The sequence below is a fragment of the Vicugna pacos genome, chromosome 3 (assembly GCF_048564905.1).
Source record: "Vicugna pacos chromosome 3, VicPac4, whole genome shotgun sequence".
Classification (NCBI taxonomy): domain Eukaryota; kingdom Metazoa; phylum Chordata; class Mammalia; order Artiodactyla; family Camelidae; genus Vicugna; species Vicugna pacos.
Genome location: NC_132989.1, coordinates 86,727,348 through 86,744,901, shown reverse-complemented (window position 1 = coordinate 86,744,901; position 17,554 = coordinate 86,727,348). Strand labels below are relative to the sequence as shown.

General features: G+C 37.7%; 1 protein-coding gene across 2 annotated transcripts in view; it reads left to right on the top strand.

Moving 5' to 3' along the window:
* ITGA2 (integrin subunit alpha 2) overlaps nucleotides 1-17,554 on the top strand; it is a 93,400-nt gene that overhangs the window by 41,571 nt on the left and 34,275 nt on the right. For both annotated transcript variants that reach the window (XM_072958703.1, XM_072958702.1), the window contains exons 5-12: nucleotides 2,900-3,014; nucleotides 3,176-3,303; nucleotides 5,607-5,755; nucleotides 10,444-10,594; nucleotides 10,862-11,027; nucleotides 13,551-13,627; nucleotides 15,666-15,804; nucleotides 17,118-17,263. In XM_072958703.1, the coding sequence (XP_072814804.1) occupies nucleotides 2,900-3,014; nucleotides 3,176-3,303; nucleotides 5,607-5,755; nucleotides 10,444-10,594; nucleotides 10,862-11,027; nucleotides 13,551-13,627; nucleotides 15,666-15,804; nucleotides 17,118-17,263 (1,071 nt within the window). The remainder of the gene's footprint in view (nucleotides 1-2,899; nucleotides 3,015-3,175; nucleotides 3,304-5,606; nucleotides 5,756-10,443; nucleotides 10,595-10,861; nucleotides 11,028-13,550; nucleotides 13,628-15,665; nucleotides 15,805-17,117; nucleotides 17,264-17,554) is intronic.

The following is a 17,554-nucleotide window of genomic DNA, read 5'->3' as shown; positions in this document are numbered from 1 at the left end:
ATTGCCACAGAATGTTTTGGGGAAAGGGAGCAAAAGGGACACGATTCTTTGCCCTTGGAAAATGTGCTTTGTACTTGCTGATAACAGCAGAATTCTAGCTCTCATTTCTCTCCTTCCTGTAGGAACATTCAAGACAGGTATTGCTAATTCAGAAAGTCGGTTTCATAGCTACAAAGTACTTTTGTTTTTGATCATTTCCTATGACCGTTGGCTAATCTGATATTTGAGGTTGGGTATGGTCTCATCTTGTTTCATGTCAGTGTTTACTCCCATTTACTTTTTAGAATGCTGTGAAAAGTCACCACAAGTCAGTAAAAAGACGCTTTATTTGAGTGATCTGGGAACAATTAATAGCATATCCAGCTATACTTTCCAAATATACTTTCAAGTGAATCAAAGAGTTAATATAAAAAGCTAGAAGAAAATAGAAGTTTCTTGAAAGAAGTAAGAATTTCTGACCTTAAAACTAAAAGAAAAAATAATGTAAAAAATTATTGAAAAGATGTGACTATGTACAAAAAATGAAAACCATCACACACCAAAAAAAAAATTTAAAGACAAAAACCCAATCTCATTTGATATTTCTACCTGCTCACATAGATGTAATTTAGTAGATCAGCCCTGTTAAAATACTCTTAGCTTAATTTAACTTTATATTAATTCTATCTATACCATCAATATGCTAACTTAAAAGCCTATGTGTATAACTGGATTACTCTAAAATATAATCAAGTCTGAACAGTGTCATTCTATTTTTACTGATAAACATTAGACAGACTTTGGTACCTTGGTAAATTAGGTATTGCTTATAATATGTGTTAGATCAATGCATAAATGATTATTACAATGAACCTTCCAGGTTTATGACCTTCCAAAGTCTGTCATAAGACTGCTTTTGTCTTTTTGTTTGTTTTTAAAGTTGAATAAATTAAGAAAGAAAAACATACTGAGATATAAGGATTACAGAATATGTTTCAAAGTTTTTAATCTGTAACTTCAAATTTTAATATGTAACTTTATATACTTTTATATAAAATGTAACATTTTATAAATTTTACTTAAAAAATAAAATTGCAAGATAATTTGGGAGATTAATTTAACAGTCAAGGTAGCAAGTTAAAGAAAGAAGGAAGGGACGGAGAGAGCGAGAAAAGAAGAAAGGAAAAAGAAAAAAGCCAGAGTTTCCTTTCCATACCTAAAAGGTCAAAATCTTAAGATAGTCTTAAGAATTCTGTGGAAAAGACTGACAATCATCATTCTCTTTTTTTTTTAAAAAAACGTCTTCAGTTCTGGGCTTAAAGCAGGAATGTTGTTCTGGCATTGACAGTTGGCATATTCTAATTTCAACTCCTTGATGCTGTTTTCCATTGCTTTTAAAAGGAAAAAAAATATTTTTGAATATTTCATGTGTTGTTATTTTTCAGGATGATTAACAAAAACTGACTTCGGGATGGGGGTATAGGAATCAGTAATTGGTATCTGTTATTTGGCAAACTAACCCAAGGCATCAATCATGAATTTCCCCTAACTAATTGGCAAAATGAAGCAGTTTTATAAGGGAAAAAACTATGCTTTGTTCATTGAGCATGAAATATGACCACAGCTGCCTCTCCTTTGAGCGACCAACAATTAAACTGGGTCAAATAAATTCCCTTTTATTCTTCCAATCACTTTCTGCAAGTCCACACTTCTTGGTTAAGTTTTAATAATCGATCCATAGCTTTACATAAGGTTAAACTTTGTAGATTTTTTTTGAGACCATGACTTAACTTGTCTCTCCCATTTTTTTCTCCTTTTACATCTAATGATTTAAATATTATTTAATCTAATGTTCCCCACATGGTTTCATCATGATTTCATCAGGAGCTCTCGGCATTCAAGGGCTGCTGAGAGGGGATAATGGGGGACTGGGTTAATGGAGACAGGATTAACTGGAGGATTATGTGTGCAAGAAGGCAGGTGCTAACTTGGATGACTGAAGTTTCTAGGGAGTGAGAATAGACAGTTCTGAAGTCCTCGAAGAGATATTTTGGTAGCTGCAAAATTAAAGAGTGGCAGTTCATGAACCTTCTTTGTGTTTGTTTAGCACATAGAGTATTTCAGGTTTTTTCAACTATAAATTTTCACACAAAATTTTCCGTTTGATTCTCCTTGAGAATTTGGGAGATCTGGTAACACGGGGCCTGTTTCACCCTAGCCGGCGGGCAGGAGCCGCAGCGGCCCGCCCTGCCCATGAGGCACCGGCTCCTCATTGACCGAGGTTCTCCTCCCGCCCCGAGCTGTCTCCCAGGTTTCCTGCCTGGCCCTTGAGGGTTTATGGTTTCTGCTAAATTCAGGATAAATGGAAGGGACCAGAGGAGACCTAGAGACCGAGGACTAACAATGATAATGATGCTGGCTGACAGTGATGTACCACTTGCCATTTGCCCAGCACTGTTCTGAGTATTTTCTATCTATAGACTCATTTCATCATCACAACAACCTTACATTAGGAGGTCTGATTATCCTCATTTTATAGAGGAAGCACCTGGGACTCAGGTAACCAAGAGATAAAAAATGAACTTTGCACGCTTTTTTCTCCTGGGTGTTCTCTGGAAGGAAAGCACCCCTGTTCTCCAGCTTGGTGGGTGACCTGATGGGCTGGCTCCTCCCTCCGCTGATGGCCCCAGCGCCCCTGTCCTGAGCCACCTGCCTGGGGCACAGCACATCTGCCCACTCCTCCCTCCCCTCTGTTTGTTCCAGGGCACTTTCACTCAAAGGCACTGTTGACTTGTTAGGCTCAAGAGCTGACGATTCCCAGTGTCTGATTCTGGGTGTCTTGTGAAAGAATGGAAATGATTTCAGAGTTTCACGAGGTGGAGGCTTGAGGTTTTTCATGTGTTTTGTCATTTCTTTTAAGACCTGTGGTCCCCTGTGGGCACAGCAGTGTGGAAGTCAGTATTACACAACTGGCCTTTGTTCCGACGTCAGTCCCGATTTTAAGCTCCTGACCAGCTTTTCACCTGCAATTCAGAGTAAGTCATGAATGTGCAGAGGGTCTAAGCAATGCCTTACATTAAAGGAGCGGGGAAGTTGTATCAACTGGTGCCATCCTGTCTTACTTTGTCTCATTTGTATGTGGATGTGATTTTGCCTTACTGATGGAAATGTGTTTCTTTCATCTTCTCCTCTGTAGCCTGCCCTTCCTTCATAGATGTTGTGGTTGTATGTGATGAATCAAACAGTATTTATCCCTGGGATGCAGTGAAGAATTTTTTGGAAAAATTTGTACAAGGCCTGGATATAGGCCCCACAAAGACACAGGTATGGACATAAAGACACGAACCCACGACTTTCTTTCCGAGAAAATATTATTAGGTATGAGGTCTTAACCTTTGCCTTTGTCCCATTCCCATATTAAGTGTGTTTAATGGTAGTGTTGAAAGTTAATTGAAACTTGCACTGCTTTGATTTATTCTTATCTACGCCTTTGCCCAGGGCTGGTGTCGAAGCTCGGATTCCTGTTTCAGACACAGGCCTCAGATGCGTGATACAGCATTTTAATCCTCTTTGGTTGCTTACTTTTTCCTCCTCTAATCCATGAACTTAGCAATACATTTTAAAATCCAATATGTATTTTTTCACACACATTCAGACTAATAATGAATTTTTTTCATTTACTCCTTACTGGTGAAACAATTATCTTTGAATTCTGGTGTTTTTATAAATAAGTTCATACATAGCATAATTCTCCCATTTAGTATTTTATAGTCTTTTATCACATTCTACTCTAGCCTTCCAATTTTTACACAGGACAAGTCTTTTCAATAATGTTGTATAGCTCTCTGTGTTTTAAGGGGCCTTTAATTTGGTTTTCTCTCTTCCTGAGGTAGGCAACCAAAACTCAGGAGCAGCAATGTCATGCTTTTATAAAACTGAATAGCATTTTTAAAGTTTTGGGTTTGGTTTTGTTTTGTTTTTGGTCTTGCTCGTTGGAGCTGCCATTCCCTGGGTCATTCCAGCTATAGCAGCACATTAAACCAATATGCATGGGAACCGTTTACAAGGTCCCCAGTTCTTGGGTTGCATCTGATGCTCCAGGGTCCAACAATTGTTGAAACACTTTTCCCTAAAAGCTTTACAGTTATCTGTATTGAAATTTGCTTTTCTTCTTCCTTATACAGTATTATAAAATACTGTTACATGTTTTACCCATTAACATTGCTTTTTAATACCAAGAGGACATTCATGTCTGCCAAAACTTTAGAGGTTTCACTGTGGGTTTTAACCAGAAAATTCTATTAAATAAGATTGGGTACAGCACTGCTTTCTGGAGAGCATCACTGGTAGGGCCCCTCATACGAGTTTTCATGTGTATCTGCTTATTTTCTCTGTCTCTAAATGGATTACCTCCATAAAGTGACTTCTTATATTACCAGCCTTTCTCATCTGTCTCCCAAACCCAATGCATCTTCTTCATTTCTGGAGGTGGTTTTACTCAGTATCCTTTCTTATGATCTGAATGTGACCTTTCTGTGAGTCCTAATACACCACATTTTAAAAAAATTTTCTTCCACAACTTCCTCTTTCTCACACAGAAGTCCTGGAGCTGCGTCAGGAGGTCACCACCATCTTCGTCTCATCCTAGATTTTGAAATCCTTTGAATTACTTTTGATCCTATCGTAAAATGAGGGGTTCACCAGTATCATATTTTTTGCCGTTTTCCCAGTGCCTCATTAACTGCCTTCCTAGCAAAAGTAGCTGGTTGAACTCAGAAATCCAGGCCTTGCCCTTTCCACCTTCCTTACATACTGACCTCTATTTCAGAGATCCTTTTACCACTAGCCCCTTATTACCACTTCTTTTTCTAGAAGCTCCAAATCCTAGGTGATCTCAGTGCTGAGAACCAGGACATTAACAAATGTGTTTGACCACCTTGATCTAAAGGATTAGGGTGTGTGCCTGACCATCTTATTCAGAAGTTGGTCTGCCTCTCAGGTTTCTCACATAAGACTTTCTAATGGCATTCTCCTTGAAGGCCAGAAATTTTCTGCCCTGAATGCACATATAGGAGCTTTCTTCCTAAAGTCTATGACTAGAGGAAATCTAGCACACTAGATTAGAGGAAATCATCCAAACTGACTGCGTTGATTAGCATATCAGCTTTTCTTGTATTCAGCTATAGTTCTCTGTTTATTATATGATTATCATCAATTGATGAGGTGTTATCTTCTCTCTATGATTGCTTATAATTACCTACATGTTTATATCGATTAGTAACTAGAACATTTACTTATATCATTTGACTCTTCCTGCTATGATCTTGATTCTAATATTCATCCTTACAGCAGTGCTTAAAAATCTGTCACTATCACTCTTGAATGACAAATGGTACACGATAGCCCATTATCTTGCTTATCAATAAGAGCGGCTGCTGTACACTGATGGCCTCTGACAAAGAAGTCATTCCACTGGAAGAAAATAGCTATTCTTAAGAAAAAAGTTGGGAATGACTGTCTTCAGCTATCAGTCCATGTCTCAATGCACTTTCGATTTTCATTATATTGGTTAAATAGAAATGGTTTCTAACTTAATGACAACCCTGTAATGATCTCTTCTCTTGAAGGTGGGGTTAATTCAATATGCCAATAATCCGAGAGTTGTGTTTAATCTGAATACTTTCAAAACCAAAGCGGAAATGATTAGAGCAACCTCCCAGACGTCCCAGTATGGTGGAGACCTCACAAACACGTTCAAAGCAATTCAATATGCAAGGTAAGTTACGGAGCTAAGAGGCCAGCATTTTGATAAAGTAGAAGTGCCTGTAAGTGAAAAAAAAGAAAGACAAAGGTATGCACACTTCAATCAGAACTAATAAAGAAGAAAGTCTGAAACATTCTGTACCTTGAACACTTTGAGAAGGCAGTCAGGAATGAAATCGTTCAATCTTTGCTTTCTAGGATTTTTATAGGCTATTACGCAATTTTTTAAAGATTTTCTATGAAGTAAATAAAATGAAATTGAGAGACCTTAGGTTAAGTAGGAGATGGAGCCGTCTGCAATTCATTGCTAATATTTTTGAAGGCCACGGATGACTTGAGCTAATGGCGCACTTCATACAAATTAAGAAGGGCCATAGTATCTGAAGTGTTAATGACCTTGAGTTAAATTGAAGAGCTAATTATACTTATTACAGTCTGGGGCAGTGTGAATTTCACAACTATGGAATATTCTCCTACTGCTTAGCTCAGTTTCCCTATTTTCTCAGCCCTGCTGCCCTTCATCTTCATTCAAGTTTTAATCAGATATCTTTACAAAAATGCTGAACACTCCCCTACTGTTAAAAAATGAGAACAGTGAGTTCACCTTCCCTTGAACCTACTTCCTGCACTTTTTCATCCAGCTGTGCATTCCTTCCTTCCACTACCATAATTTCTTGAAAGAAGAGTCCGTACTCTCTCCCTCCACTTCCTGAAACATAATGGCTCTGTCGCCAAGTAAACATGGTCCTCTTACTCCTCCAGTGACCCGCTGGTCCCGCCTCAAGCCTCGTCCTCTTTAGCTTCCCTGAATGTTGGACAAGAATGAGCACACACTGCTATTTCTACCCCAGTTGCCATGACACCAGAAACTTCTAGAAAACCTGTCAAATTTTTGTCAACAATTTTTCCTCTTCACTGGCTTTTTCTACTTCTTCTTCACTAAACAACCCTCTTTTTTAATAGCCTTTTCTCTTAGGCCTTGTATCCACTCTCATGGATGCACAAGCATCAGCCCTGCATGGGTCACCCCGCTGCTGTGTTGTCAGCCCTGGACTCTCTCCCAGATTCACACAGTCATCCAGCTGACTCTGAATATCTTTATTTGGAATGTTGGCTCACTTATCAAATTCAGTACATCCTAAACTTGACTTATTCTTTTCCCTACCCTTCCTCATGACTTTGCCATTTTGATTCATTTGTCTTCCTTTTTTCCCAGTCATTCTGACTAAAAACTTGGTGGTTTCCTTTTCTGTTCCTCCTTAGATCACATATCTGGTCAATCACCACATCCTGTCATTTCTATTTCTGAATTTCCTATTATATCTGTCCCCCCACCCCTTTTCCTTTTTTAAAGACAGTTTATATTCTAGTTGCTGCTTCTATCAACTGGTGACTCTCCCTCTATGTCTCAAAAGTAGATTCCCTACAAGAAAAGATATGATTGGTTTGGTTAATCTTTTTTGTCCTTATTAAGATGTTCTTTGGGGTCAAGCTATCTCATAGGCTGTTGGCCAATTGCCATTAGGCAAAGTACCCTTCCTGGTCCACTAAAATAGACTCAGGGGAAGACTAAGTTGACTTAGAAAGTGGCTTCCTAGGAGTTAGAGATGGCAGAGGGCCTGTATTTTTAGCAGGAAATGTAGGTGTGGCCTTTTTTCCCTGGAAAGAGCCTGAGGACCTTCTCAGGAGCTTCCTTCTCAAGGAGATTGGCCACTTTCTGATAAAACAGGACTTGAATGGCTTTCATGATTTTTTCAAAACTTTGGTTTTCTCCCCATCATATCTCTTACCACTGTTTCCCAAGCTAATAGGAATCATTCCATTCTTAGGAGAATCACCTAACTTCTTAGTCACATCTTCCAGAATTGAATTACTGCTATTTCTTTCACTTTTTCTCCTCCTTCCTTCCCCACGCTCCTCCTCCTCCTTTTCCCTTTCTTCTTCTTCTTGGTCTGTTTCTTTACAACATCAAATAGAATTCCAATACTCTTTCAGTAAATATTGCCATTTCTATTGATCTTATTTCATTGAGTGCCTACAGTTACAATCTATTTTCCAAGCCCTGCAGATAATCAAATCTAAATGAGGTCCAGTTTCTACCCTCAGCAAGCTTATAATCACGTATGAGTTCTACTGTATGTTGTAAAGAGTATAATTCACTCAAAAATTTGATGTGAGTACTGTAGTTCAAACTTGACTGGCTGTGAAATAGAAAATATTTTTCTATATTTTGTATTGTGCTATGTAGAATACTGAAAATCTTTAGGAAATAAAATAATGTTTTTTAAGTGTTCCTTATGTATTCGGGTGAAAATATTCAGTTCATTGAATATATAAATTTGAAGATGGGAAGGCTGAATGGAAACAGATATTGACTAAGTTGTCATCATGTAGGTGGAACCTATATGATGATACCAGAAAGAATGTGTAACCAGAGAATCCAATAGACAGAAAAATGTTGTTGAACAACTGGCTAACAATCTAGAAACAGAAAAAAGCTGAATCCTTGCCTCACTGCTGGAATCAAAATAAATTTCAACTGGACCAAAACTTTAAATCTAAGGAAATGGAACTGTTAAAGGATTATGAGAAAACTTGGGGGATTAAAGAAAAAAGTCTTAGAGATAAGAGGTCCTTTTAAAATACCATGTCAAATATGAAAGACACACAGAAAAATTAGTGGATTTGATTATATCAAAACATAAAATTTCTGTCCAGAATTAATATCACTAAAATTTTAAAAATGATTAAAGAACTGACAAAATTGTTTACAATATATTTGACAAAGGGTAATATCTTTATTATCACAAATCTTACTGGTCAGGAAAATGATGAAAAACACAGAAAAATGGGCAAAGATAAGGAAAAATCAAGAGTTCATTAAGAAAGAAATATAAATGGCTAATGAATATATACAAATGCTCATTATACCTCAAAATGAAAAAATGCACATTAAAACAATTATATATTATTTCTCACATGTAAGAGTGTCCCACATTAAAAAGTTAATAATCCTCATTATTAAGGAAAGTTGGTGGAGAACCATTTTTGTACACTGATGGCAATATAAATTGGTGGAATTTTTGAAGGGCAATTTAGTATTATTTATCAAAATTTGAAATGTGTAAATCCTTTGTCCAAGTAATTTAACTGCTAAGATTGTATCCTGATACATTTGAAAAAGTATGTCAAATATATCCAAAGAAAACTCTAATTAGGGAAGATACATGCACCCCAGTGTTCACGGCAGCACTATTTACAATAGCCAAGACATGGAAGCAACCTAAAAGTCCATCAACAGATGACTGGATAAAGAAGATACATATATCTTGTATGTGTGTATATACATACACATACACACACACACACACACACACACACACACACAGGAATGCTAGCTACTCAGCCATAAAAAAGAATGAAATAATGCCATTTGCAGCAACATGGATAGACCTAGAGATTATCATACTAAGAAAAGTAAGTCAGACAGAAAAAGACAACTATCAGAAGATATCGCTTGTATGTAGAATCTAAAAAAATGATACAAATGAACTTATTTACAAAGCAAGAACAGACTTCCGGACATAGAAAACAAACTTATGGTTACCAAGAGGAAAGGGTAGTGGGGAGGGATAAATTAGGAGTTTGGGATTAACATGTACACAATACTACTATAAAATAGATAACTAACGAGGACTAACTATATAGCACAAGGAACTATATTCAATATCTTATAATAACCTAAAAAAGAAAAGAACCTGAAAAAGAACAGATATGTGTGTGTGTGTGTGTGTGTGTGTGTATACACACACAGACATATAATCTCTGTATAACTGAGTCACTTTGCCGTACACATGAAACTAACACAACATTGTAAATCAACTATACTTCAATAAAAAAATTGTTAAAAAAAGAAAAATTATGCCAAGATATATACACAAGGGTATTCATTACAGCATTATTTGTAAAATTCAAAATGGCCTAAATGCATAATAATGGGGGAATTGGTTAAATAAACTATGGTTCCTCCAAATAAAATCACACAGCCATTAGTAAAAGGAGAGCTCTATATGGGCTAATATAGAAAGATCTCCATCAAAATGAAAAACAGCTATATAGCACATGCCCTCATTTGTATAAAAAGTTTAAGGAGTAACTTTTGCATATGTATCTCTAGATGAATCATTTTCTAGAAGGAAACATAAACTAATAATGGTGATTACCTTTGGAATAGTGGCTTGGTGTGAAATTTTTGTTTCATGCCTTTCTAAATGCTTTGGATTTCTTTTACTGTGTGTCTTTATTACTTAAAAAAAGAAACAATTTACTATTGAAAAAATAATGAAGGTCCAATAGTGAAATTTATGACAGGAATGAATATCTTTGTTCTGTTGATTAGTAGTAATAAGTTTAATTTTCTTAGCAGAAGATAATTCTAAGGTTTCCTGATATAAATACATACACACATATCATGGAAATCATGGAAGTTATTTTTAATGCCAAGCAATGTTTATATTTTCATGTTTCTCTATAAGCTATGAATAGACTGTAGCTAAAAAGTCACCAGAACTGGTAGAAAGAGCAATTATAAATCACAATAGGTTATGCTCAAAGAAGTTAGTTTCATATTTATATTTCGAACCAAGGTCCTCATGATAACTTTATCTTTTGGTGGTGAGTCTTTAATTTTATCTACCACAGAGATTCCGCGTATTCAGCAGCTGCTGGTGGACGACCAGGTGCTACCAAAGTGATGGTGGTTGTGACTGATGGTGAATCCCATGATGGTTCAATGTTGAAGGCTGTGATTGATCAATGTAACAATGACAACATACTGAGGTTTGGCATAGCAGTAAGTGGCTTTTCCTTTTACTTGTCTTTAGTTGATGGATAAATGTTACTTTATAACATCACTTCCCAAGACTGCACTTTCTTATTGGCCATTCATAACTTAATATAAAAGAATATTCTTAATCTGCTTCTTGCTGATTTTCAGTCCCAGTAAATTATGATGTACTTCTCCAGAAGGCCTATTGTGTTCAGAAATAGGTAGAAAGTGCTGATGGGAATATTGAGGCACCGCACTAATGGCTTTTTCTCCTCTTCTTCTGTTTCCAAGGTTCTTGGTTACTTAAACAGAAATGCCCTTGATACTAAAAATTTAATAAAAGAAATTAAAGCAATTGCCAGTATTCCAACAGAAAGGTATTTTTTCAATGTCTCTGATGAAGCAGCTCTACTAGAAAAGGCTGGGACATTAGGAGAACAGATTTTCAGCATTGAAGGTAAAAGAACTTCTTTCCAGAATTTTCTTTCAAAACCTTTCTTCAAGGATTCTTTATCACCACATACTTGCTCTATTAATGTAACTTATATGCCTTGTATAGAGAGAACTCCTGTAGATAGACAAAGAATGATGAATAAGTAGTTTATAAAAGGTAAAATATAAATGGCCAATAAACATAAGACAATATTCCCAATTTTAGTAATTATTTTAAAATATAAATCAAATCAGTGTTACTTTGTACCTAAAAGATAACAAAGATTAGAAATGTTTAATCTTGGAGAAATTATGGGGAAGCAAAGAAGCTCATATACTGTTGATAACATTATAAATTGTAGAACCTTTTGAGGCAGAAATTTAGTAATATCTGTTATAGTCATAAATAATTTTACCTTTCTACACTGTGTGAATATTTCTTATAATCATAAAAAGTTTTACCTTTTTACGCGGTTACATAATTTCTGAAATTCTTGACTCTGTTTGCAACAAATGTGCACTTCTAAAATTAGAAAAATGCAGTGAAGATAAGATCTACAGTTCTTTACTTATATGACCTCGGAAGGTCTAGCCAGTATAGAAGTAGCATGTGTTCGAGAGCTCACTGTAAGGAGGCCTGGAAAACAATTCCCAGTTGGTAAAAAGTAACCCTCAGCAATGAAGAGTGTATTTTATTCAGCAGCGACTGTGCGTCAGATCTGGCTTCAGAAGCTGGATCCAAGGGGGTTGCATAAATTAAATATTAATTCCTATAGTCAAGTCTTCATCTTCTGATTATCCACTGGAAGGGTCTATCCAAAAAATTTTATTGCCACTTAAACATCCAGGGTATGTCTAAGTTGTTTGAATCATCATCAGAATCTGTGTCCTGAGATAATACAAAATTATTTGACTATCTGTGGTAATAAGTTTGCTTCTTTGTGGCAGCCTGCATGAATATGAATGATCACAGTGCAATCTAGAAGCTAACTAGAAATGATTTTGAGTGATAGCTGCTATTATGAATTTTGAGGGAGCAATACTCTACTTTATTAAAAATTGTGTAAATTATTACATCTTCTAAATAAGTGACTATGTTGTGCAGTATAGTTTGTCTTCTCCACATTAATGTGGCAGTCCAGAAATTTAACTTCCTTTTTGCAAAGATGAGTGAAATGAAGCCATTTTGGCCGCACAGTATGGAAAATGAGTTCTAATTGAGTCTTACAGTGCTAGTGTCTGAGGCAAGCCCATATGTAGAACTTGGACAGACTTTTCTACTGGGAAAATTCCTACTCAGTTGTGAATTCTGGTTCCTGAAGCCTAATCCAAATATCTCTCAGCATGGTCTTCACCACAGATCAATTGCCTGGCTCCTCCAACTGTATCTGAGATGTGTGCATTTTTTAGTACCAATATTTAAAAGCTATAAAGTCAGCTAGGTTCTTGACTAGTAATAATAACTGAAAAAAAAAAAGACAATCACTTTCATCTTACCTCACCCTCTATGTTAAATGTTCTTTGATATCAGGAATTTCATGAGCATGCCAATAAGTACACTAATGCATAATCAAGATTAATGCCAGCTTCAAACACTACCTTAAGAGTATTGTGGATTTCTAGATCTGTTAGAATACTTCCTTAGAGATTGCTCCCTCCCAGAATCTGGTAGCTCTACATTTCTGAGTGGACATCTGAACACTGTGTGAGTTTGTGTGTGTGTGTGTGTGTGTGTACGTGTGTTTGAAATTTTGATTTGAAATTAATAACAGGGAGAGTACAGCGTAGTGGTAGGGCGCATGCCTAGTATGCAGGAGGTCCTGGGTTCAATCCCTAGTACCTCTGTTACCACAAAAGGTAAAGACCCCGGTTCCTATCATACCCAAAATACAAGTTTGCAGTTGGGAGACAGTGCGTTGTGTAGGGAAAGATTTTACAAAATTTATTTAAAAGGAAAGGAAAAGTATGCCCCCAAGAAATGGAGGCGTGCTGATCCAAGGGAGGAAAAAGCAGTTGTTTTATGTCTCCCCTTTCTCTTATACCCTCACTTAGAGGAGGTCTCTTGATTGATGGCTCGTGTCCCTGGAATGCTGAGTCATTTTGGGGCCCTTTGCGCATGTCCTTACCCATGGTGTACACAGGAAAACCCATGGGGTGGGGGGACTAAACCTCAATGTTAATTATAATACAGTGAACATTGGTCATGTCTGGTTAGGTCTTTTCTGCTACTATGAGGTCGTGGCTGTTGGGTCTTAACCAGTTTTTCTTTTCTTTTCTTTCTTTTTTTTTTTTTTCCTGGTACTTGTTAAGAAGAAGTAAAGTCCCTTTATGCTGGAGGCGGGCATAACACCATCTTCCGGACCATCCTCCCTCTCCTCCTCCTATCTGCCCACTGCTCCCACTTATCTAACTACCTAACTCCTCCACTAATAAACAAACAAACAAACTTAATTACCTCTCCCCCAAAATTTTAAAAATAAAAAATAAAAATAAATAAGTAAATAAAATTAATAACAGTGATACCATTTTTGAAACTGTTGTTCCCCAGGTACCGTTCAAGGCGGAGACAACTTCCAGATGGAGATGTCACAAGTGGGATTCAGCGCAGATTACTCTCCTCAAAATGTGTGTATTCAGATCACTTCCAGCCATGCGGTCATTTGGCTTAGCGCTTCTGGGTGCGATAGCCTTGTGTAAAATGGGAAAAACAGCCATCAAGTGATTAAGAGTTCTCATTCCTAGTCACAGCCATTTGGTTTCTTTGTGCTGCTGATTTACCATCTGAAAAAAACAGGTTAATAATGCCTTCCCTTCCCTATTTCACAGGGAATTTTTATGGAAAAAAATGATAATATACAAGAAAGCCTTTGCTCCAAGGAACAGGCACTATGTTAATTCAAGGTATTATCACTGCAGGAATTTTCTTTAAATCAATGAACTACTGGAAAAGCTTGTTAAAAACACAAAATGTCGTCACTGTCACTGTTAAATTCTGAGTTGCTGGAGTATCTCTTTTACAAGAGAAGAGACAGCAAAAGTAGTGAAGAAGTGAAGCGTTAGGGGAAAATGCGAGATGGGAAGTCTTCTTAGCTCAGGGAAATGTGTTCTTTCTCAGAAACATCCAGCTCTCAGGCCTCTGATTCTCATTCTGCTCAGGATGTGAGGGGAGTGTGATAAAAGAGGCAGAGAGATCGGTGACACTGGGAAATACTTAGGGGACAGTGTGAACTCAGAAGATGTGACTGGCAGGATAAAGGACCCGGATCAGCTTATTTTCTCTCTAGAATGAAAGGTGCTGATGTTTTCTGGATCTCCAGTGGGTAGAGATGCTCATAAAAGTTATGGGTCTTTCTCACAGAAAAGAATGTAAATGAACCCCGCCCAGAGAATGTTTCACAGAATTTCTTGAAGTTTTTGTATTCTCCTTGAAGAGATTCAGAGTCCCAGAATTATCATTCACAAAATTTCATGGTCTCTTATCCTCAAAATGGGACCCATCATTTCCCTATTTGCTATATTTTTTAAATGACTTTGTATTTTTCAATCCAATATCGTAATCTTGGATGTTTTCTAAGATCTAAGATCAAAAACTTACAAATAATAAGTCCCATCGTGACCAACCCTGCCTTCTGTGATGATTTATAGCTTTGAATATTCAGGTTGGGTTTTGAGTCAACCCAGAGTGGCCTGTCCGATTTTGCTGTTCCCACTGGCGCTGACCAGTGATTGTCACAGCCATAGGTACCTTTTGTAGCTGTGCCATTTTCAAATAGGTGGGTAGGGTAGAGATGATGGAGGAACATTCGAAAAGGAATCAAGAAGAAAGAGGGAGGAAGTTGAAAACAGACCAGGTCAGAAGAGAGTCACCTTGACCAGCTGGGGTAGCAGCTTTCCTGTCTCTCAAGCGGGCTTCATATCCAGAGCCCTTCTTAGGAAGATGTGAGGCTGGAGGCTCCCTCCCTTCTGATTCCTTTCTAATGGCTCACGACTGTTCAGCATTTGCAAACGTGTGCCTTTGCCTGGAAATTCAAAGATAGCTATATGTAGTACAGATTCATCTTTAAAATGTGTCATACCAAACGAAGCCCAAGGTGACGTAGCTTGTGGGAAGGCTTTTTTTTCCAGAACAAAATATATCAAAACAATTCAGAGATATGTCAACGTACAATCTGTTTAAAAGACAAAATTCAGCCAAATGAATTTGAAGATCTAATTGGTTCTATTCAGCGATTCGTGAATTGGACCATCTAGCCAAGAGAAAATGGAAGGCTTTTATAGGCAGAGCGGGAAAGGATGGATTGTTTCAGGCAAGGTCACCTTCCTGTGGGGGACAAAAGGTGTCTCTCTGGCGGATTACCTCACTAGTGCTGACCGGGAAATTCCAGACTGACCAGTTAAGAGGGCACTCCTGGCAGAAGTTGAAACTGGAACTAGGTTAGGTAGTAGATCTGGGTCTGGTGATGTCATTGTAGCACAAGTGATTCCATTTTTTGTCTGCTGTCTCTTTTTTGTTTGTTTTAACAATTCATATACATTTTACTTCATCATGCTTAGTTTTATTTTTCTTTAAATCTAGACCATTAATTTAATGTTTTGCCCACCCTACACTCTTATGCTTTAAAGGTGATTTGTTTTAATGCTTTTCCCTTTCCCATTATTTTAGGATATCCTGATGCTGGGTGCCGTAGGAGCTTACGACTGGAGTGGGACGGTTGTCCAGCAGACACCTCACGGGCATTTGATCTTCCCTAAGCAAGCCTTTGACCAAATTCTGCACGACAGAAATCACAGTTCATATTTAGGTAAGGCCTGGCAGCATTTGGCTCAGCAAATGTAAGTTCCTTCCTTTAAACTAGCCTCTTGTTGAGTCTCAGGATCAGTTCAGCCAAGCGATCTACCGCCCTCTGATCACTAGATTTATTACACGTACTGGTGTTGCCTCTTGGCCGGTCAGGTCTTAGCCTGTACCTGCTTAATGCAGTGCTATATATTATACTCGTTAATCTCTCCTGGCTCTTCAAGCAGCTGTTATTCTCTCATTGACATCAGTGTGTTTCTCTAAAATGGAAATAGTTCCTAAAAGCCAGAGTAGTAAGTGGGTGTCTTATATCAGTTACGAGTTCTTAGTCATTTCTTCCTATAACAAGCAGCCACTGATTTTGAGCACCTACTATGGGACAGTTCCTGAGCTGGCTATTCTTTGTATGTAACTTTTTTTTAACCAAAGTATAGTCAGTTTATAATAGGTTAATTCCTGGTGTACAGCATAATGATTCAGTTATACATATATATATTCCTTTTCACATTCTTTTTCATTATAGGCTATTACAAGATATTGAATATAGTTCCCTCTGCTATACAGTAGATCTTTTTTTTTTTAATTTATTTTATATATGGTAGTTAGTATCTGCAAATCCAAAATTCCCAGTTTATCCCTCCATCCCCGCTTCCCCTGCCTGGTAACCATAAGTTCATTTTCTGTGTCTATCAGTATGTTTCTGTTTTCTAAATAAGTTCATTTGTGTCATTTTTTTTTTAGATTCCATCTATAAGTGATATCATATGGCATTTTTCTTTCTCTTTCTGGCTTACTTCACTTAGTATGACAATCTCAACATTTAAATCCTTCCAACTACTCTTTGGAAGAAAGAAAAAGTGTTGTTATCCTCATTTTACCTTTGAGAGCCAAAGAGGTTAATCGCTTGCCTACAGGTAAAAAATACTTAGTAAGTGGCAAATTCAGAATTTGAATCTGGGACTGTCTGACTGCAACGCCTATGATCCTCCCACTGTGCAATATGACCTTTTAAATTCATTTAGTTATTCATTCAAGAAATATTTGTTGGGTGTCAGATTCATGAGTGGCTGATGGGGACAACCCCGAGTCAAGGGCCAGCTTTATAGGGAAAGGTTCCACCTACACAGGGCAGTGCTATCAATCAAGGAAGCAGTTCATCTTAGAAAAAGGAAGACGTGCCCCCGGCGATTTGCTCTGGAGCACCGAGAACTTTTCATCACACTAACCAAAAGGACCTCTGATCATCTCCAGTAACTTCACCAGCCTGTCTGGCCCAGATATTCCATAGCACCCACTCTGTAATTCCTTCTCTCCTAGGTTACTCTGTGGCTTCGATTTCTACTAGGAAAAGTGTCCACTTTGTTGCTGGTGCTCCTCGGGCAAATTATACTGGCCTGATAGTGCTGTACAGCGTTAATGAGAATGGCAACGTCACAGTTATTCAGTCTCACCGAGGTGACCAGGTAAATTCCATCGTCCGAATAGGTGGAACTGCTTTTAGGGACACCAGGAGCCGGTGGGGAGGGAGGTCAGCAGAAAGGGAAACTAGCACTCATTGAGCGCCTGCTCCATGGCTGGCTCTGCAGTCCGCGTCTACCTGAATATTCCTTAAATCTTCACAATACTGAGAGCTGCCATCGCTTTTTGACAGGGTACTGAGAGTTTAACTGCCTTTCAGAGGTCACGGCTTTTCTTGGGTTGAGCTGTCCTTAAAGCCCAACAATGACAGGCACCTAACCGCTGCCTTGTAGGTA